Source organism: Trichomycterus rosablanca, chromosome 1 (genome assembly GCF_030014385.1).
Source record: "Trichomycterus rosablanca isolate fTriRos1 chromosome 1, fTriRos1.hap1, whole genome shotgun sequence".
Classification (NCBI taxonomy): Eukaryota; Metazoa; Chordata; class Actinopteri; order Siluriformes; family Trichomycteridae; genus Trichomycterus; species Trichomycterus rosablanca.
Genome location: NC_085988.1, coordinates 11,164,193 through 11,186,654, shown reverse-complemented (window position 1 = coordinate 11,186,654; position 22,462 = coordinate 11,164,193). Strand labels below are relative to the sequence as shown.

At 39.9% G+C, this 22,462-nt stretch overlaps 1 protein-coding gene across 1 annotated transcript; it reads left to right on the top strand.

The window, feature by feature from the left end:
* The first annotated feature begins 281 nt into the window (after positions 1–281).
* Positions 282–19,676, top strand: clic1 (chloride intracellular channel 1). The gene is made up of 6 exons (XM_062999838.1): positions 282–632; positions 7,356–7,465; positions 8,572–8,697; positions 14,595–14,701; positions 16,862–17,043; positions 18,488–19,676. The coding sequence occupies exons 1-6, from the start codon at positions 591–593 to the stop codon at positions 18,647–18,649; spliced, it is 729 nt and encodes a 242-aa protein (XP_062855908.1). The 5' UTR covers positions 282–590; the 3' UTR covers positions 18,650–19,676.
* Positions 19,677–22,462: the final 2,786 nt, after the last annotated feature.

Below are 22,462 nucleotides of genomic sequence, written 5' to 3'. Positions count from 1 at the left end.
CCTAAGTGTGAGTGTGTGTGTGTGTGATAGTCTGACAACTTTGTTTAGGTGTTTCCTGCCTTCCGCTCAGTGAATCAGATTCACTGCGACCCCGACCAGGATAACGCGGTGATAAAACAGACAATAAGTAAATTATGCAATATTTAGTTATTAAGTTTAGACGGAGAATTTGAAAATCTCGACTCGAAAACCTTAGAGTCGACTCAGATTTCTGAACCAGAGATTCGATTCTTTCACGGAGTCGACTCTTAGCTCTACTCTAAAGTGAGCGGTGAAGGGAAATAGACAGTTAGGTGTGCTGGCGCTCTGAACTTCTGCGCTTTTATTTTATATACTTTTTTAATATTATTATTATTTTAAAAGGGTCCAAACTCTTCACTGGTGGATATATAGTTTAATTCGTGAACAATTTGTGTGATTTTGATCTGTTTGAAGGATCTTTGTAAAGAACAGAGCGGAAGTCTGATCAGATCCAGCACAGAAATCGGATTTATCAACAAAAAAACCTGTTTTATTTTTATATATTATTTTTAATCCTGTTTTATACTGCTTTACCTTCCTGTTTGGAGCTTTAATCCTGGATAATAATCATGAGCGGGGAAAATCATACCGAGATTGAGCTGTTTGTGAAGGTAAGTAGGTGGATTGGCGCTGGATTCTCATCATTCTGCATCACACATCAGATTTTATTTAGATTTTCTTTTTAAAAAGACTCAATATAAGATTGTTTATTCCGTAAAACCAAGTAAATAGTGTGATCTAAGAGAGCAGGAGTCCTGAATGTCACTTGGGGAGTCAGGTTTGAGCTACATGGAACAGTGGTCTCTTCACCAAGGTTGGAAAGAAAACATTTACATTTTCAGCATTTTATCCAAAGCGACTTACAGTACTGTGACAGTATACAGTCAAAGCAATTGAAGGTTAAGGGCCTTGCTGAGGGGTCCAACAGTGTCATTCTGGCAGTGGTGGGACTTGAACCAGGAACCTTTGGCTTACTAGTCCAGTACCTTAACCACTAGGCCACATCTGTCCAAAACACAAACTATCGCCTTATTCTGGAAGGAAAAGTGTCCAGATGTTTGGATACAGTCCGAAAATCACAAACAAAACCAAGTCTGATCTGTATAAGAAGCTGCTTCAAAGGTATTTGAAGTATGTCTGTGGGGATTTGTGCCCATTCGGTCAAAAGAAGGCAGCATTTGTATGGCTGGACACTGATGTTGATGTTCCAGTTCATTCCAAAGGTGCTCTGTGTGACCGAGCGTTTCTTCAAGTCTTTATAGAGCTTGCTCATGCTGGAACAGGACAGGACCTTCCCTAAACTGTTGCTGCAAAGCTGGAAGCACTTGAGTTCCTAATTATAGTATATAATTCATTTATCACACCTGGTAGCAACTGTTGTGGCTGTAACACGCGAATACAATAATTAGAAAGGGCGTCCCGATACTTCTGTCCATATAGTGTGTGTGTGTGTGTCACTGACCACAGTCAAGCAGGCTTTACAGATGTATTATTTAGGGTTGGATTAAAGGCTGCTTTAAGAGAAAGGAATCGCAACTCCTGAAGGTTTTTTGTGGGTTTTTTAAGGTCACATGATCAGCAACAAGCTTATCCGAGCATTAAGGTGCGTGCATTAAGCTCGCTTGACTGTGAACAGTGGTCGAGAGGCTTCTAATGTATAGCAGGCCTGTGGATTGACCATTAGAAGTCATTTCTCTGTCTGTCGGGCCTTTCTGTTTTTGAGCCAACCACTGTCCTGTGTATTTTTGAATGGGTGTGGTCGAACTAATCCTACTTATACGGGCACAGAGAAGTCACCGGCTGTAGTCGAATGAACAGTACAAGGAGGTCAAGCTAAGATCATGCAATATAAAACAGTTTAGGGAGGCACTTTATGGCCAAAAGTATGTGGACACCCGAGTATAATCTACCAATAACAGGCTTCACGTATCTTGGAAGGATTTCCACAGGATTTTGGATTTTGGAGTGGCTGTGTGAGAATTTGTGTCCATTTAGCGCTTGGTTTGGCAATCATATTATATTATGCTTGATTACCTGGTGTCCACATACTTTTGGCCATATAGTGTTTTAATTCCAGCCTTGTGTAGATTACTCACTCACTCACTTTCTTAACCGCTTATCCAATTAGGGTAGAGGAGGGGTGCTGGAGCCTATCCCAGCTTTTCAATGGGCGCAAGGCACACAGTAACACCCTGGATGGGGCGCCAGTCCATCGCAGGGCAGACACACACACACATTCACCTATAGGGCAATTCAGTGTCTCCAGTTAACCTGACTGCATGTTTTTGGACTGTGGGAGGAAACCCACACAGACGTGGGGAGAACATGCAAACTACATACAGAAAGGACCCGGACCGCCCCGCCTGGGGATCGAACCCAGGACCTCCTTGCTGTGAGGCGACAGTGCTACCCACCGAGCCACCATGTGTGTAGATTAATTATCATTAATATTGTTTATAAATATAATTTGTCATTAATGGTGCATTAAGTGTCAGCACTGAACATGTACAGTCATGAGGCAAAGGTTTACACCCCCCTCCCCCTTGACTTAAACACTTAGCATTGGAGCAACAGTTTGGGGAAGTCCCCTTTCTCTTTCAGCATGATTATGGTTTGACTAGCTCCCGTTGATCTACACCCAACTTAACTTTTTGGGGCTTTCTGTTCCTCAATAAGTGCCTGACCTCACTGACTATCGACTGAATGAGCACAAACTCCCACAGACACACTCCAAAGTCTTGTACAGAGGCTTCCCAGAGGAGTGACTGATATTAAAGCTACAAACACAATATAATGTATTAACGCACATGGTTTTGGAACGGGATGTCCAAAAAGCTCATGCTCAGGTGTCCAAATACTTTTGAACATGCAGTGTAGGACACTTCGAGGTCAGACGTCCAACATGGTCAGCAAATGAAAATCCTCGCTCGTTTTCTCTGTTGTTTCTCACTCTAGTACAAACAGAACACAGATCTGCTGGACCCACCTTTACTGCACAGTTTAGGGAAGGACCCTAACGGTTCTGGCCCATGTATACAAAGTACGGTCCGGTGTGAAGGAACTCCAGTGACCCGATGAGAACCCCTATTATTATAAAACAGCCCTATTTACAATGAAGGGGCACAAATTCCCACAGACCCACTCCTTAATTTTCTCTAAGGAGCCTTTTTAATGTCCATTGCTTTGGAAGGGCATGTCCGAACAGCTCAGGCTCCCGGTCACTTTCTGTAGGTAGTTTCCCTCCACCTCTGACAGACGCGCAGATGGTGGATTGGCTGCTGCCACAGCAACCCTGACCGCACAGGGCCGGGGTTTCAGTAGAGCGGCAGGAGGGCGTCGATCTGTAGCAATTGCATTATGTGCACTAAGTAAAGTCTGGTTGTTTTCTGAGACAGGGGAACGTGTAGTTTACATAACGAGGTCATTGTGTACACAGTGTGTGTGTGTGTGTGTGTGTGTGTGTGTGTGTGTGTGTGTGTGTGTGTTTCCCCCGCCTCTATGAAAGCAGGTATTGTTCAGCGCTGCCCACAGTTCCATTCGTTTCCGGACACACAGACCCGTGGATTCAGCCGCACGGAGGGCTGAGACCTGAAAGTCGAGAGCGCGCCGCTCGGGTTTCACCACTGTTTTTAGCTAACGCTGTTTTCTCTGCAGGCACTGAAGATGTGCCGAAATTATAAGGACATGAGACAGAAGTGAGACTTCCTGTGAGAAGGGAGAAACCCTGGGAATTGAAGTCAATTCATTTCAGTCATTGACATCATCTGGGGAAGTTTTGGCTAACACGTGCTTCCTCCGAGAACAGCTAAATTTTTTGAAAATAAATTTAAATTTTGACCTGGAAAAGGCAAAAGTAAAGGGGTGTCCAAATAGACGAACTGTCAAAATAGACGAATGTGACTTCCCTCTCGGTCTCGGTCACTTTCTATAAGTAGTTTCCCTCCCCCTCTGGCTGTGGCGAACTGTTCAGGGTGTATCCCCGCCCTGCGCAGCGTTTCTCAGCGCCATTCAGTCATTAAAATCGTCTGGGAAGGTGTGGGCTAACACGTGCTTCCTCCAAGACCCACCACCTTTTTTGAAGAAACGACCTTTTTTTTATTGGCCTGGAAAAGGCAAAAGTAAAGGGGTGTCCAAAATAACGGAAACTAGAAACTAAGCAAAGCAAATAAAATGCACAAAAATACATCTGCGACAGAGCCGGAATAGAAACGGTCCTCTCGTACCCCTTTTCCACCGACGCGGATCCGGCTCTGTTCTGGTTCGCGAACTTCATTTTGAACCGGTTCCACATGTTTCCACCGAAAAAAAGAGGTTCCAGACAGAGAACTAGCGTTCTAATCTGGCACCACAGAATACTTGGTTTTTCAGCGCGAACCATGACGTCATCTATGGGCGTGTCACAGCGTAGAGGTTTGGACTCTTTCACATGAGACATTATAACATTATATAGAATTTAAACCACTTTCATCTTTTAAAGTTCACCTGATTACATTTTGATCCAGTTTGCTGCTGATATTCGCTGATATTCTCAAAGTGATGAACCGTGTGATATGAGGTGGTAAAAGTGACCCAGACAGAACGAACGTTTAAAGTGAAAAATAAAGCGTAACGTGGCTTGTTGTAGTAAAACAATGACCGATAAATGTCGGCAGTACAGAGCGATTATAACCTGTAATAACGGAGACTAGTTTAGAGTTTCTGTGTCGTACTTTTAGTACATTAAACCATGTTACGTTTTATTTAGTTGAAGCTTTTGTGGATTCAGAACCCCGAGCTGCAGAACCACCACACGTGTTTAAAGTAAATCCAGCTAAACACAGACACGTGTGGAGCTGTTAGACTGGATCTGATGGTTATTTCACACAGATGTTTGTTCGTGTCGTGGAACTTTAGTGATGTTTTATCACTCAAGTCGAGCGCTGAGCAAATCGAGGGTCGCGGTGAGAGCGAAGCACAAAACGCTTCTCACATCAATGAACTAAAGAAAACAACAACTGTGACAAACACGTCTACGTCTTCTTATCACCGACAGCTGATCGATGCTTTTTGTATAAAAACCAACATCAGTAACGACAGCACAAATCCCCACAGATAATCTACACGCTACATCATCATGTTACTCTTTACTTTTGTTGTGTAACGCCCACCGTTGATGACGCAGGCTTGGTTCCCAAAATCTGGTTGAAATGCGCGTCGTAGTGATGGGTCGGTCGCGAACGATCCGGCTCTAAGGGTCGGCTCTTTAAAGTGAACGACGGGATCCGGCTCCTGTTTGGGAGCCAATTCATTTTTTTCTGTTTTTTTTTCTGTCAAAACCGTACGTGATTGGTCAAGATATGTGGTGGCGTTTGTGTGTTTACACTGAGCAGGAGGGGAGGGGTCACACACACACACACAGCGTGCACACGAACAGTCGAGAGAGAGAGAGAGAGAGAGAGAGAGAACTCAGCGCTTTACACAGCCAGACATTACATGCTGGAAAGGTGAGGAAAATGAGTGACAGGAAACTCTCATAGTAAAGTTTGGACACGAGAAGCCCCTTTTACAGAGAAGTTCAGACCCACTGAGCTGGTGGGAGACCAAGTGTTCAGTCTACCCACATCTTATACATGTGATGGCACACAGACTGTGTATCTGTCCCCTCAGAGAGAATCTTTTTTAACAGAGCAGATCATAACAGGATGCTGATTTTTCTTTTCTTTTGCACATTTTCATTAATATTTTGTTGAGTGATGTTGTGTTTTTTCACTCTAGATGCTTGTTTATTTTTTTTAATTTATTAGGATTTTAACATCATGTTTTACACTTCGGTTACATTCATGACAGGAACGGTAGTTACTCATTACACAAGATTCATCAGTTCACAAGGTTATATCAAACAGTCATGAACAATTTAGTGTCTCCAATTCACCTCACTTGCATGTCTTTGGACTGTGGGAGGAAACCCACACAGACATGGGGAGAACATGCAAACTCCACACAGAAAGGACCCGGACCGCCCCACCTGGGGATCGAACCCAGGACCTTCTTGCCGTAAGGCGACAGTGCTACCCACTTAGCCACCGTGCCGCCCCACACTAGAAGAAAAAAATGTACAAATAATATACACAATCAGATCTTTTTGTCTAATTGAGAGGGGTCTTTGTTTTTGTATTTTATAATTTATTGTTGGAGCACTCTGTTCCATGTTGAGTATATAAATAAAGCCATTTAAATAATAAACATTTAATACAATGTTTTTTTACTTTAGTAATTCATTTTACATGTAATTTGGTAAAAAATTAATTTAAGCAACAAAAAAATCTAAGGAGCCACTTGGGAGCCGAAAAAGAGCCGAAATTCCCATCCCTAGCGCGTCGGTTCTCTACAAAACACCAAGGTTCGAAGAAACCTGAACAGAACCGGTTCAAGAACCAGAGCTTTTTGGTGGAAAAGCGCTAACAGACGTCCTGGCTACTCGATCCACCAATGTGTGACAACCTGAGCTTGCTGCGGCTTGCGTCCGGCGTGGTTATCAGGTCAGTTTGGCTGGTAACAGTAACAGTGGCGACAAACACTGTCGCCTCACGGCAAGAAGGTCCTGGGTTCGATCCCCAGGTGGGGCGGTCCGGGTCCTTTCTGTGTGGAGTTTGCATGTTCTCCCCGTGTCTGCGTGGGTTTCCTCCGGGTGCTCCGGTTTCCTCCCACAGTCCAAAGACGTGCAAGTGAGGTGAATTGAAGATACTAAAGTGTCCATGACTGTGTTCGATATAATCTTGTGACCTGATGAATCTTGTGTAATGAGTAACTACCGTTCCTGTCAGTAATGTAACCACAGTGTAAAACATGACGTTAAAGTTCTAATAAACAAACAAACACGAGGAACAGAATCACCTTCACGTCATCTTATGCTTGCAGGTGATCTACACGCTCCTACTTTCATTGATGATGCATGCTTGGCTCCCAAAAACTGGTGGAAACGAGGGCAGGTTCTCTTAAAATGGACTCGGTTCAAGAACCGGCCGTAGTCCTTGTCAACCGGTGGTCTTTTGGTCGATAAGGGCTACGAGGCTCCTTGGTTAAGGACCACTGATCTAATAGATCCCTCACCCTCATGTCCCAAAATTTTGGCTCGTCAGTGTTTATTAACAGATGATTATTGGGCTACACATCTACACGGCCTTCAGAAGATCTCAGGACTAAAAGCATGGGTTAATTTTGCAAAAACATCAACAGAGAGACGGAGGTTGTGTTTACAAAACAGCAGCTATACCTGTTAGAGTGACTGTGTGTGTGTGTGTGTGTGTGTGTGTGTGTGTGTGTGTGTGTGTGTGTGTGTGTGTGTGTGTTTACAGGCAGGCAGTGATGGACAGAGCATCGGGAACTGCCCCTTCTCTCAGAGACTCTTCATGGTGCTCTGGCTCAAAGGAGTGACCTTCAACGTCACCACCGTCGACATGAAGAGGTTCGTACCGACGCAGACGCCGGACAGAATATCGGAAACGTACAATAGTTTGGGGAAGGCCCTTTCCTGAACGCAAAGCAAGCTCTATAAAGACATGAAGAAAAAGAAATAGAGTCGCCACAGTGGATTGTTTTCGTTTCTCAGGGCAAGATCACAAGTACTGATAAATACAGCCACATGAGCTTGTGAGGGCTTCAGAAAACCATTGTCACTTAACACAGTCCACCGCTGCATCAAGAAATGCAGCCTAAAACTCTATGACACAAAGAGAAAGTCAGATTGTTCAGTTCTATACAGAACTGCAGTCGGGTTCTCTGGGCTTAAGCTCATCCCAGATGGACCGAAAGACAGTGAACGTGTCATGAATCAGGCAGAGAGATCAGATCAAAGATTCATGAGCTTAATCATGTTCTTATTTCACTTCTCCTGTCCTCCTGTCCCTCTGTCCTCCCACAATCTCCTGTCCCTCTGTCCTCCCACAATCTCCTGTCCCTCTGTCCTCCCACAATCTCCTGTCCCTCTGTCCTCCCACAATCTCCTGTCCCTCTGTCCTCCCACAATCTCCTGTCCCTGTGTCCTCCCACAATCTCCTGTCCCTGTGTCCTCCCACAATCTCCTGTCCCTCTGTCCTCCCACAATCTCCTGTTCCTCTGTCCTCCCACAATCTCCTGTTCCTCTGTCCTCCCACAATCTCCTGTCCCTCTGTCCTCCCACAATCTCCTGTTCCTCTGTCCTCCCACAATCTCCTGTCCCTCTGTCCTCCCACAATCTCCTGTCCCTCTTTCCTCCCACAATCTCCTGTCCCTCTGTCCTCCCACAATCTCCTGTCCCTCTGTCCTCCCACAATCTCCTGTCCCTCTTTCCTCCCACAATCTCCTGTCCCTGTGTCCTCCCACAATCTCCTGTCCCTCTGTCCTCCCACAATCTCCTGTCCCTCTGTCCTCCCACAATCTCCTGTCCCTCTGTCCTCCCACAATCTCCTGTCCCTGTGTCCTCCCACAATCTCCTGTCCCTGTGTCCTCCCACAATCTCCTGTCCCTCTGTCCTCCCACAATCTCCTGTCCCTCTGTCCTCCCACAATCTCCTGTCCCTCTGTCCTCCTGCAGGAAGCCTGATGTTCTGAAGGATCTGGCTCCCGGAGCACAACCTCCATTCCTGCTGTATGGAAGAGAAGTCAAGACCGACACCAACAAGATCGAGGAGTTCATCGAGGAGCACCTCTGTCCTCCCAAGTAATAATCACTCATTCACTCATTTATTAATTCATTCACTTATTCACTCATTTACTCATTCATCATTTATTCAGTCACTTATTCACTCATTTATTCATTTATTAATTCAGTCACTTATTCACTCATTCACTCATTCATCATTAATTCAGTCACTTATTCACTCATTCATCATTAATTCAGTCACTTATTCACTCATTCACTCATTCATCATTAATTCACTCACTTATTCACTCATTTTATTAATTCATTCACTTATTCACTCACTTATTCACTCATTTATTCATTTATTAATTAATTCACTTATTCACTCATTTACTCATTTATTCAGTCACTTATTCACTCATTTATTCATTCATTCACTTATTCACTCACTTATTCACTCATTTATTCATTTATTAATTCATTCACTTATTCACTCATTTACTCATTCATCATTTATTCACTCACTTATTCACTCATTTATTCATTTATTAATTCATTCACTTATTCACATATTTACTCATTCATCATTTATTCAGTCACTTATTCACTCATTTACTCATTTATTCACTCATTCATTTATTCACATATTTACTCATTCATCATTTATTCAGTCACTTATTCACTCATTTACTCATTTATTCACTCATTCATCATTTATTCAGTCACTTATTCACTCATTTATTCATTTATTAATTCATTCACTTATTCACATATTTACTCATTCATCATTTATTCAGTCACTTATTCACTCATTTACTCATTTATTCACTCATTCATCATTTATTCAGTCACTTATTCACTCACTTATTCACTCATTTATTCATTTATTAATTCATTCACTTATTCACATATTTACTCATTCATCATTTATTCAGTCACTTATTCACTCATTTACTCATTTATTCACTCATTCATTTATTCACTCACTTATTCACTCATTTATTAATTTATTAATTCATTCACTTATTCACTCATTCATCATTTATTCAGTCACTTATTCACTCATTTATTCATTTATTAATTCATTCACTTATTCACATATTTACTCATTCATCATTTATTCAGTCACTTATTCACTCATTTACTCATTTTTTCACTCATTCATTCAGTCACTTATTCACTCATTTACTCATTTATTCACTCATTCATTAATTCATTCACTTATTCACATATTTACTCATTTATCATTTATTCAGTCACTTATTCACTCATTTACTCATTTATTCACTCATTCATTCAGTCACTTATTCACTCATTTATTCATTTATTAATTCATTCACTTATGCACTCACTTATTTACTCATTTATTCATTTATTAATTCATTCACTTATTCACATATTTACTCATTCATCATTTATTCAGTCACTTATTCACTCATTTACTCATTTTTTCACTCATTCATTCAGTCACTTATTCACTCATTTACTCATTTTTTCACTCATTCATTCAGTCACTTATTCACTCATTTACTCATTTATTCACTCATTCATTTATTCAGTCACTTATTCACTCATTTATTCATTTATTAATTCATTCACTTATTCACATATTTACTCATTCATCATTTATTTAGTCACTTATTCACTCATTTACTCATTTTTTCACTCATTCATTCAGTCACTTATTCACTCATTTACTTATTTATTTATTCACTCACTTATTCACTCATTTACTAATTTTTTCACTCATTCATTCAGTCACTTATTCACTCATTTACTCATTTATTTATTCACTCATTCACTCATTTACTCATTTTTTCACTCTCACTGATTCACATATTTACTCATTCATCATTTATTCAGTCACTTATTCACTCATTCACTCATTTATTCATTTATTAATTCATTCACTTATTCACATATTTACTCATTCATCATTTATTTAGTCACTTATTCACTCATTTACTCATTTTTTCACTCATTCATTCAGTCACTTATTCACTCATTTACTCATTTATTTATTCACTCATTTACTCATTTATTTATTCACTCACTTATTCACTCATTTACTCATTTTTTCACTCATTCATTCAGTCACTTATTCACTCATTTACTCATTTATTTATTCACTCATTTACTCATTTTTTCACTCTCACTGATTCACATATTTACTCATTCATCATTTATTCAGTCACTTATTCACTCATTCATTTATTCAGTCACTTATTCACTCATTTATTCATTTATTAATTCATTCACTTATTCACATATTTACTCATTCATCATTTATTCAGTCACTTATTCACTCATTTACTCATTTATTTATTCACTCACTTATTCACTCATTTACTCATTTTTTCACTCATTCATTCAGTCACTTATTCACTCATTTACTCATTTATTTATTCACTCATTCACTCATTTACTCATTTTTTCACTCTCACTGATGCACATATTTACTCATTCATCATTTATTCAGTCACTTATTCACTCATTCATTTATTCAGTCACTTATTCACTCATTTATTCATTTATTAATTCATTCACTTATTCACATATTTACTCATTCATCATTTATTCAGTCACTTATTCACTCATTTACTCATTTATTTATTCACTCACTTATTCACTCATTTACTCATTTTTTCACTCATTCATTCAGTCACTTATTCACTCATTTACTCATTTATTAATTCATTCACTTATTCACATATTTACTCATTCATCATTTATTTATTCACTCATTCACTCATTTACTCATTGTTTCACTCTCACTGATTCACATATTTACTCATTCATCATTTATTCAGTCACTTATTCACTCATTCACTCATTTATTCATTTATTAATTCATTCACTTATTCACATATTTACTCATTCATCATTTATTTAGTCACTTATTCACTCATTTACTCATTTTTTCACTCATTCATTCAGTCACTTATTCACTCATTTACTCATTTATTTATTCACTCACTTATTCACTCATTTACTCATTTTTTCACTCATTCATTCAGTCACTTATTCACTCATTTACTCATTTATTCACTCATTCACTCATTTACTCATTTATTAATTCATTCACTTATTCACATATTTACTCATTCATCATTTATTCACTCACTTATTCACTCATTTACTCATTTTTTCACTCATTCATTCAGTCACTTATTCACTCATTTACTCATTTATTTATTCACTCATTCACTCATTTACTCATTTTTTCACTCTCACTGATTCACATATTTACTCATTCATCATTTATTCAGTCACTTATTCACTCATTCATTTATTCAGTCACTTATTCACTCATTTATTCATTTATTAATTCATTCACTTATTCACATATTTACTCATTCATCATTTATTCAGTCACTTATTCACTCATTTACTCATTTATTTATTCACTCACTTATTCACTCATTTACTCATTTTTTCACTCATTCATTCAGTCACTTATTCACTCATTTACTCATTTATTAATTCATTCACTTATTCACATATTTACTCATTCATCATTTATTTATTCACTCATTCACTCATTTACTCATTTTTTCACTCTCACTGATTCACATATTTACTCATTCATCATTTATTCAGTCACTTATTCACTCATTCACTCATTTATTCATTTATTAATTCATTCACTTATTCACATATTTACTCATTCATCATTTATTCAGTCACTTATTCACTCATTCATTTATTCAGTCACTTATTCACTCATTTACTCATTTATTAATTCATTCACTTATTCACATATTTACTCATTCATCATTTATTCACTCACTTATTCACTCATTTACTCATTTTTTCACTCATTCATTCAGTCACTTATTCACTCATTTACTCATTTATTTATTCACTCATTCACTCATTTACTCATTTTTTCACTCTCACTGATTCACATATTTACTCATTCATCATTTATTCAGTCACTTATTCACTCATTCATTTATTCAGTCACTTATTCTCTCATTTATTCATTTATTAATTCATTCACTTATTCACATATTTACTCATTCATCATTTATTCAGTCACTTATTCACTCATTTACTCATTTATTTATTCACTCACTTATTCACTCATTTACTCATTTTTTCACTCATTCATTCAGTCACTTATTCACTCATTTACTCATTTATTAATTCATTCACTTATTCACATATTTACTCATTCATCATTTATTTATTCACTCATTCACTCATTTACTCATTTTTTCACTCTCACTGATTCACATATTTACTCATTCATCATTTATTCAGTCACTTATTCACTCATTCACTCATTTATTCATTTATTAATTCATTCACTTATTCACATATTTACTCATTCATCATTTATTTAGTCACTTATTCACTCATTTACTCATTTTTTCACTCATTCATTCAGTCACTTATTCACTCATTTACTCATTTATTTATTCACTCACTTATTCACTCATTTACTCATTTTTTCACTCATTCATTCAGTCACTTATTCACTCATTTACTCATTTATTTATTCACTCATTCACTCATTTACTCATTTTTTCACTCTCACTGATTCACATATTTACTCATTCATCATTTATTCAGTCACTTATTCACTCATTCATTTATTCAGTCACTTATTCACTCATTTACTCATTTATTAATTCATTCACTTATTCACATATTTACTCATTCATCATTTATTCACTCACTTATTCACTCATTTACTCATTTTTTCACTCATTCATTCAGTCACTTATTCACTCATTTACTCATTTATTTATTCACTCATTTACTCATTTTTTCACTCTCACTTATTCACTCATTTACTCATTCATCATTTATTCACTCACTTACTCACTCATTTATTAATTCATTCACTTATTCACTCATTTACTCATTCATCATTTATTCACTCACTTATTCACTCATTTATTAATTCATTCACTTATTCACTCATTTACTCATTCATCATTTATTCAGTCACTTATTCACTCATTTACTCATTTATTCACTCATTCATTCAGTCACTTATTCACTCATTTACTCATTTATTCACTCATTCATTTATTCACTCACTTATTCATTTACATTACATTTACATTTTCAGCATTTAGCAGACGCTTTTATCCAAAGCGACTTACACAGTGAGCGGAACACGATGAGCAATTGAGGGTTAAGGGCCTTGCTCAGGGACCCAACAGTGGCAACTTGGTGGTGGCGGGGCTTGAACCGGCAACCTTCTGTTTACTAGTCCAGTACCTTAACCACTGAGCTATCACTGGCCCCACTATTCACTAATTTACTCATTTTTTCACTCACTTACTGATTCACTTATTCACTCATTCATCATTTATTAATTTGTTTACTCACTGATTTACTTATTTCTTTCATGCATCATTTATACATTCGCTCACTCAGTCATTTATTCACTCACTCACACAATCACTTACTCATTTACTCACCCATTTATTCACTCATTCACTCAATCATCCATTTACTCACTTATTTACTCAATCATTTATTTACTCATTCATTCACTCACGTATTTACTCAATCATTCATTTAATTACTCATTAGTTTACTCTAAATCCCTTATTCATTTATTCACTCATTCACTTAATCACTCACTCATTTATCTACTCACTCACTCAATCACTTATTTACTCTTTCACTTAATCACTTACCCATTTATTTTCTTGTTTACTCACACATTTACTCAATTATTTATTCACTCATTGATTTAACTATTTATTTACTCACTCATTCACTCAACTGCTCATTTACTCAGTCACTCAATTATTCACCATATTTACTTATCCACTTACTCTTTTACATTCACTCACTCATTCACTCATTACATTTCACTGTGAGTCAGTACACCTGATGAATATGATGGAACATTTCTGTGATGACTGTGTCGTCCAGCGTGTTTATACAACGACTGACTGAATGTGTTGTTTGTATCGGTAACCTGACCACGCCCACACCTGAACCCTCAGGTACCCTCGGCTTGCTTCTCGGAACCCAGAGTCCAACACGGCCGGCATGGACGTCTTCTCCAAGTTCTCCGCCTACATCAAGAACTCCAACCCCGGCATGAACGACAGTGAGTGCACCAGTTATCTTTCACTCTACAGGTTATTCAGCCTTCTGATTGGTGGACTGTACACAAGCCCCGCCCACTTTAAGAGAAAGATTCTAGTTCCATTGGAAGCTAAATTAAACTTACATCCACAATTGTCATCAATAAAAGCTAATAAAATGTAATGGGTTTGTATTTCCTTAAAATTTTCTTTTAGCGTCCCATCCTATAGTGATCGTAGCAGTAGTGCGTGGGCAGTAGCCAACCACTTCTTTTCCCCTGCACGAGACAAGTTCACACAGGGATCCGTATGGCGTACAGAGAGTCACGCACTGCTCTCCTCTATTCACCGCCTCTGTGCAGCGCCTCGAGCAGCTGTGATGAGGAATAGCTTCAGCTAGGGCTGGGCGATATATCGAGATTTTATAAAATATCGATATATTTTCATACGCGATATAAGATAAGACAATATCGCGTATATCGATATAGATGTTGCGTTCCAGTTAGATCAGACAGTTCGTCTTTCTCTTCTCCCAGTTTGTCTCTGCACATGTTCACCTGCCCCGCCCCTCTCCCTCACTGCCCCGCCCCTCTCCCTCACTGAACACAACTCACCCATCCCCACCGCCTCACTGCCCCGCCCCTCTCCCTCACTGAACACAACTCGCCCCGCCCCTCTCCCTCACTGCCCCGCCCCTCTCCCTCACTGAACACAACTCATCCCTCCCCACCGCTTCACCAGTAATTCCTGCAGGCAGCGATAGCATGGAGACGGATAAAGACATGACAGAAGCTATCGAAGAGGAGCTGCTTACTAAAAAGAAAAATAATGACTCTCTTTGGAATTATTTGGAGATGGTTCGAATTCAAAGTGTCAGATGAGCAGCAGAATAATGTATTCTGTAGAGAACGCCGAAAACAAGTCCAGACAAAAGGTTCCAGCTCCGTGTACCTTTGGTCATTTGTTTTCACTCCAAATCCCAAAGTTAAAAAACAAGAAAACGAGTCGTTATTTGTTTCAAAAACCAATACAAGCGCATGCACGCGCTGACATGCACGTATTTACTTCACATTAAGTGTTGAGAAAGTAATAATAACGTAGCGGTGCATCTCCTGTTGTTCTGACTCTTGTGTTTGTATATGTGATGTGCATATATTTGCTCTATCTGTAAAAAACAAACATTATGGGGATTTCTGTACTGGATGTTGTACGTGGTCGTGTTAGTTTATACTGGACGATCGCCCGACGTCCGACACGTCATTTATTTATTTATCTTCTATTATAGTATTTCTTGTTGTCGGCCAATAAACATCCAAAAATTAATAAAATTGCACAAACTAACTCTGCAGTAAACAAGGAGCAAACAGCAATTAAACAACAAATAAATCTGTTAAATAATAATAAAGTGCATGAAGAAGAACGCTGATTAAAATGCATTAAATGTTGTAATAGTTACACAGTAACATGAACGATTAGTTCTGCCTGGATTACAGAACTGAGTTCTATACGTAAAAAAAATTTAATGTAAATGTTATGGCGACATATACATAAAATAATGTAAGTCCAAACATGGGGGGGTGGGGTGGGGGGTTAACGAGGGGTTTACTCTAACGGGGTTTTACTTTTAATGTCACACAAGCTCAGCCGGAAACCGTGTCATTCCGACATCTTCCCTACACACTTGCTCCCTGCGCCCTATAGTGCACTTAACATTCTTAAAGGACCAGACAATATATTTGTAATTCACATTACACAACAGGAGATGCCTTAGAAAACAACTTTTTTTTTTCTTAGAATAGCTCTGTTTTGTTTTTTTAAGGAAAAATAGTTCTTGTGTGAAGCTTCCCCAGCATGAATATTAATAAAAGTGCCTGTAAAAAAATTGGAACATGTAGCTTTGTCTCAGAAGTGTCTTTTTGTTATTACCTTATGGGATAAAAAAATATCGAGATATATATCGTATATCGCCGTTCAGCAAAAAATATCGAGATATTATTTTTGATCCATATCGCCCTAGCTTCAGCCCTCCCACCCTCAGACACAACCAGTCACGTCTGTGTGGGCGCCCGGTGGGTCGGTAGCACAGCCGAGACTCGAACTTAGGTGAACAAATGACATTTTAAGCGCTCAAAGGTCAAGGGTGCTCATCATTTTGGAACTGACCGTGCATGTGTGTGTGTTAGACCTGGAGAAAGGCTTGCTGAAGGCTCTGAAGAAGCTGGACAATTACCTGGGCTCCCCTCTACCTGACGAGGTGGACGAAAACAGCGCTGATGACGTCACCACCTCGTCCCGCGCCTTCCTGGACGGGCAGGAGCTCACGCTGGCCGACTGCAACCTGCTGCCCAAGTTACACATCGTCAAGGTAGCGGAACGCCCCCTTTACCCCCCGCAGGTCTGCAGGGTCCAAAATATACAGACATCAGCTTTGTAGTGCCGTTTAACTTTGTATCATGACCTCTCAGTTCGTCGTTACTGATTGGGATTGATTTTGGGGGTGACTTCTCTGTGCCCATATAAATAGGGCCAGTTTGATTGCACCCAGACCACTTTGTGCTGTGAGGAAATCGGTCTAGATGGTCACATGTAACCAAAAAAACACCAAAGAACTGGTCAGGTAGAAGCTTCTGGAACACAGGTGTCACTGTCCACAGTCGAGCAGGCTTCTTTCTTGCCTGTTAGGTCCAGTGTGATGTGAAGCTTGCTTGACTGTGGACAGTGAAACCTGTGTTCCGACTGCTTCTTATTCAGAGCAGACCTGCTGTTAAATATAGATGCCCCGCCCACCTTTCAGCTATAACAGTCTTGACTTCTGCAGGACTTTCGAAATGATTCTCATGATTCTCGAGTGTGGCTGTGGGGATTTGTGCCCATTTCGTCTGTCACAATAGCATCATCTCGCTTTTCTCACATTTTCTTGTTTACTTTCTCACATTCTCTGGTTCGATCTCGCTTTTCTCACATTTTCTTGTTTACTTTCTCACATTCTCTCATTCACTCTCGCTTTTCTCACGTTTTCTCGTTTGCTCTCTTTCTCACATTCTCTCGTTCACTTTCTCACGTTCTCTCGTTTGCTCTCTCATTTTCTTGCGTTCTCTCGTTCGCTCTCTCACTTTCTCACATTCTCTCGTTCGCTCTCTCACTCTTTTTTCTCACGTTCTCTCTTTCTCATGTTCTTCTGTTCACTCTTTTTTTGCTTTCTCTTTTTTTCTCGTTCGCTCTCTCACTTCCTCGCATTCTCTTGTTTGCTCTCTCATTTTCTTACGTTCTCTCGTTCGCTTTCTCACTTTCTCTTTCTTATGTTCTCTTGTTCGCTCTCTCACTTTCTCTTCTTTTCTCACGTTCTCTCTCTTTCTCATGTTCTTTCGTTCACTCTTTCTCGCTTTCTCTCTCTTTCTCATGTTCTCTCGTTTGCTCTTTCACTCATGTTCTCTCATTCGCCCTCTCTTTTGCTCTCACTCATGTTCTCTCATTTGGTCTCTCTCACTCATGTTCTCTTGTTCGCTATCTCTCGCGCTCTCTCTCTATTTTGTTCTCTTGTTTGCTCCCTTTCTCTTGTTCTTTCGATGGCTCTCACTCCCTCTCTTTCTCTCGCTCTCACTCTCTTTTGCTTTCTTGTGCTGTCTTTTTTCCTCTGCCACGTTTTCTTTCGCTCTCTTGCTTGCTTTCCCTCTCCTACTCTTTTTCTCTCACACTTTCTCTTTTCTCTCTCTCTCTCTCTCTCTCTCTCTCTCTCTCTCTCTCTCTCTCTCTCTCATGATGTCCCTTAATGGTTCTTTCCTGTTCTCTCTCTCTCTCTTTGTAATCAGGTGGTGTGTGAGAAGTATCGGAACTTCTCCATCCCTCGTACTCTCTCGTCGCTATGGCGATACCTGGATGCGGCATACGCCCGTGAGGAATTCTCCTCCACGTGTCCGAGCGACAACGAGATCTACATCGCCTACTCGTCCGTCGTTAAAGCTCTTAAATAAACACCACACACACACACACACACACACACACTATGTTTATATCTCATGGTTTATTTTGGCCTGCATTTGAACGCCTGTAAGTGTTTGAGTGTACGAGTGTTTTCCACTTCAAACCTTCAGATGTTTATTCTTCACGGATGAAGTTTGTGACCTAAATCAACAAATTGCCATCAATTTTGGGACCAATTTGTTTTTATTAGTTTTTTATTGTGTATTTCTAACAGCTGATGGTTGATCTGACATCTTCCAACAGCAGCACGTAGAGAGAAATCCTAGAACAGCAGTGTTACGCCAAATTCTGCACCCCTGCCACAGGGTGCACCTACCTGTGTGTGTTTTGTGTCATATCTAAACATAAATCATTTCATATATTTTTTATCTCATGCTTTGCTGGTCGGACTCTTAACGTCGTGTAGAAGAGCTGTGTGATACCGGCTGCACCTCTGTTACAACCCCAGTCCCAAAAAGCTGGGACAGTAGGAAAGATACGAAAGTAGATTTACACTATATGGCCAAAAGTATTTGGACACCTGAGCATGAGCAATTCAAAACAATCGTTGTTGAAACAGAGCGACCTCTGTGTGATCCTTTCAGCTAGAACGACAGCCGCTCTTCGGAGAAGCTTCTCACGAGACTTTAAAGTATGTCTGTGGGAATTTGTGCCTGTGTATCCAAAGCCTCGGTTAATTCCAGAGCTGTTGGGTCAGGGCTCTGTGCTGGAGCTTTTCTTCATGTCTTTATAGAGCTTTCTCGTGTTGTAACAGGAAAGGACCTTCCCTAAACTGTTGCTGCAAAGTCAGAAGCATGTAATGTTCTTTCTATAATTGATTTATTACACCTGTTAGCAACTATTGTGGCTAATGGGCGTCCCAATACTTTTGTCCATATAGTGTAATTCCTCTTTACCTGCCGTCCCTTTATTTTTGGTTAATCTAACTCTGATGCTCTGATGATGGTGTTCAGGTTCAGGTTAGTGTTCTGTATTACTGCCGTGTTTGTTACGTTCAATAAAACATTCCAGACTCGTTCTCGTGCCAGTCATGTCTGTGTGTATGTAGACGCCCAACTGGTCGGTAGCACCACTGAGGATTCGAACCCTGGATCCAGAAGTAGTGACCTAAAATAAGAGTGTGGATAATGGATCATTCTCAGCACTGCAGTGACACTGACATGGTGGTGGTGTGTTAGTGTGTGTTGTGCTGGTATGAGTGGATCAGACACAGCAGCGCTGCTGGAGTTTTTAAACACCTCACTGTCACTGCTGGACTGAGAATATGAGAATAGTCCACCAACCAAAAATATCCAGCCAACAGCGCCCCGTGTGCAGCGTCCTGTGACCACTGATGAAGGTCTAGAAGATGACCGACTCAAACAGCAGCAATAGATGAGCGATCGTCTCTGACTTTACATCTACAAGGTGGACCGACTAGGTAGGAGTGTCTAATAGAGTGGACAGTGAGTGGACACGGTATTTAAAAACTCCAGCAGCGCTGCTGTGTCTGATCCACTCATACCAGCACAACACACACTAACACACCACCACCATGTCAGTGTCACTGCATTGCTGAGAATGATCCACCACCTAAATAATACCTGCTCTGTGGTGGTCCTGACCATTGAAGAACAGGGTGAAAGGGGGCTAACAAAGCATGCAGAGAAACAGATGGACTACAGTCAGTAATTGTAAAACTACAAAGTGCTTCTATATGGTAAGTGGAGCTGATAAAATGGACAGTGAGTGTAGAAACAAGGAGGTGGTTTTAATGTTATGGCTGATCAATTCACACACACTCTTATCTACAGGGATTTTATCTCCAGTTAACCTGACTGAATGTCTTTGTACTCGTGGGAGGAAACCCACACAGATGTGGGGAGAACATGCAAACTCCACACAGAAAGGACTCGGACCGCCCCACCTGGGAATCAAACCCAGGACAGTGCTACCCACCGAGCCGAAACTGAAACAGCTACACTATATGAACAAAAATATTGGGACACCCCTTTTAATTTCAAATTCATGTGTTTCAGCCACGAGCACTATTAACAGGTGTATACATCAGTGATATTAAGGAATTATATCCTTCCAAGAGTTTAGGGAAGGCCCTTTTTTGTACCAGCATGACTGTGCCCCTGTGCACGAAGCAACTTCGGTAAAGACATGAAGAAAATCTTGCGAGAAGCCTTTACCATATGGTGTAGCTGCATGCAAGTGTGTGTGGGTTAGATATACACAATGCAGAAGCGTTTAACCCCAGCGTGGGAAAAGACGAGGTGCTGTTGGTGCATGTCCAAATATGACCACACATACAAACAAGACTAAAAATAAACCCACAAAAAATACATCTGATTCTGAGTGAAGCACATCGCAGAAGAAAGAAGAGTGAAGACCCACGGACAAAGTCGGAGGGCTGGAGCCTGTCCCAGCTTTTCAATGGGCGCAAGGCACACAGTAACACCCTGGACGGGACACCAGTCCATTACAGGGCAGACAAACATACACACACACACACACATTCACTCACAGGGCAATTCAGTGTCTCCAATTAACCTGACTGCATGTTTTTGGACTGTGGGAGGAAACCGGAGCCGACACGGGGAGAACATGCAAACTCCAGCTATGAGCTCATGTCTTCATATTCATACACTATGGGGTCTGTCTGAAAACCTAGTGAGCTGCCTCGATGCTTACTACCTACCTGATCAGCTGCCTCAGTAGAGAGGATTCTAATAAGACATGGAACTCATAAGGCAGATTATTTAGATGCTCTACTTATACAGAGATTACGGTGATTACATCACCACAGTTTTAGTTTATTAAGCTAACACAGTTAGCCTCGGGCCATTCAAACCGCTAGCACACTCGCTAACGTCTCCCTCCGTGTAGCCAAAAGGGTTAAACTGTCCCTGACGAGCCTGAATAATTACACCTTTATACCGATTAAACATCAACGAGGATTTATTTACATTTGAAAGAACTCCGTTGGTTGCTCCGCGTTTTGTTTGTCTGCCATGTTTGAAGTTTTTTGTGAGAAAAGTCGTGCCGCACTGAATGCTGGGATTGCCTTCAGCGCTGAGGAAGCGTCGGACGCTCCCTCGTTATTCAGTCAGATCATCACTCAGAATTAAGGCGCCTCAGTAGGAGCATTTTGAGGAATCTAAGAATTTAGACACGCCCTCTTCTCAAGAGTGTAGCGTGATGTGAAATGTGTCTGTGTAGAGAGAGAGCTAGGTATATTTGCTAAATACTTGGTAAGTACAGCACCATTAAAAAAGCATATGTGCTTTTCTCAATCGAATTCGAGTGTGTGCGGTTACTACAGGCCGTTGTTTCCAACCCCCTTCGTCCTTTGTTCCTCTTTCACTTCTCTAAATCTTATGAAACACCTACAGCTGTAATCTAACCGCCAGCTTACAGCTCAACAGATCAAAACCAGATAAAAACACTGTAAGGTTCTCAGTTCTGCCTAGCAGCACTCACTCAATTTGTCAGGATTTACACTAAAACGTTTCTCTTATGCTGATTGGCTGTTGTGACAAACTAACTGAATTACAATTGGCTAAAAGGCAGAAAGCCCCGCCCCCACAGTTCTCTGTAACCAAGCTCTCAAACAGCTTCTTTTTGTAATGTATTTATTTATTTTATTTATTCTATTTATTTATTTACTTATTTATTTATTCTATTTGTTTTTTTTATTTATTTATTTTTATTCTATTTATTGTGTTTATTTAATTTATTTACTTTTTTATTTATTTATTTAATTTGAATTCTGTTTTTCTGTGGTTAAATGTGGATAAAATACTGAACTATTGTCT

Excerpts from the sequence above, each read along its gene's own strand:
- clic1 (XM_062999838.1), top strand. The coding sequence starts at position 591 with ATGAGCGGGGAAAATCATACCGAGATTGAGCTGTTTGTGAAG. Across the intron at positions 633-7,355 it reads AGATTGAGCTGTTTGTGAAG|GCAGGCAGTGATGGACAGAG; the intron begins GTAAGTAGGTGG and ends GTGTGTTTACAG. Across the intron at positions 17,044-18,487 it reads CCAAGTTACACATCGTCAAG|GTGGTGTGTGAGAAGTATCG; the intron begins GTAGCGGAACGC and ends CTTTGTAATCAG.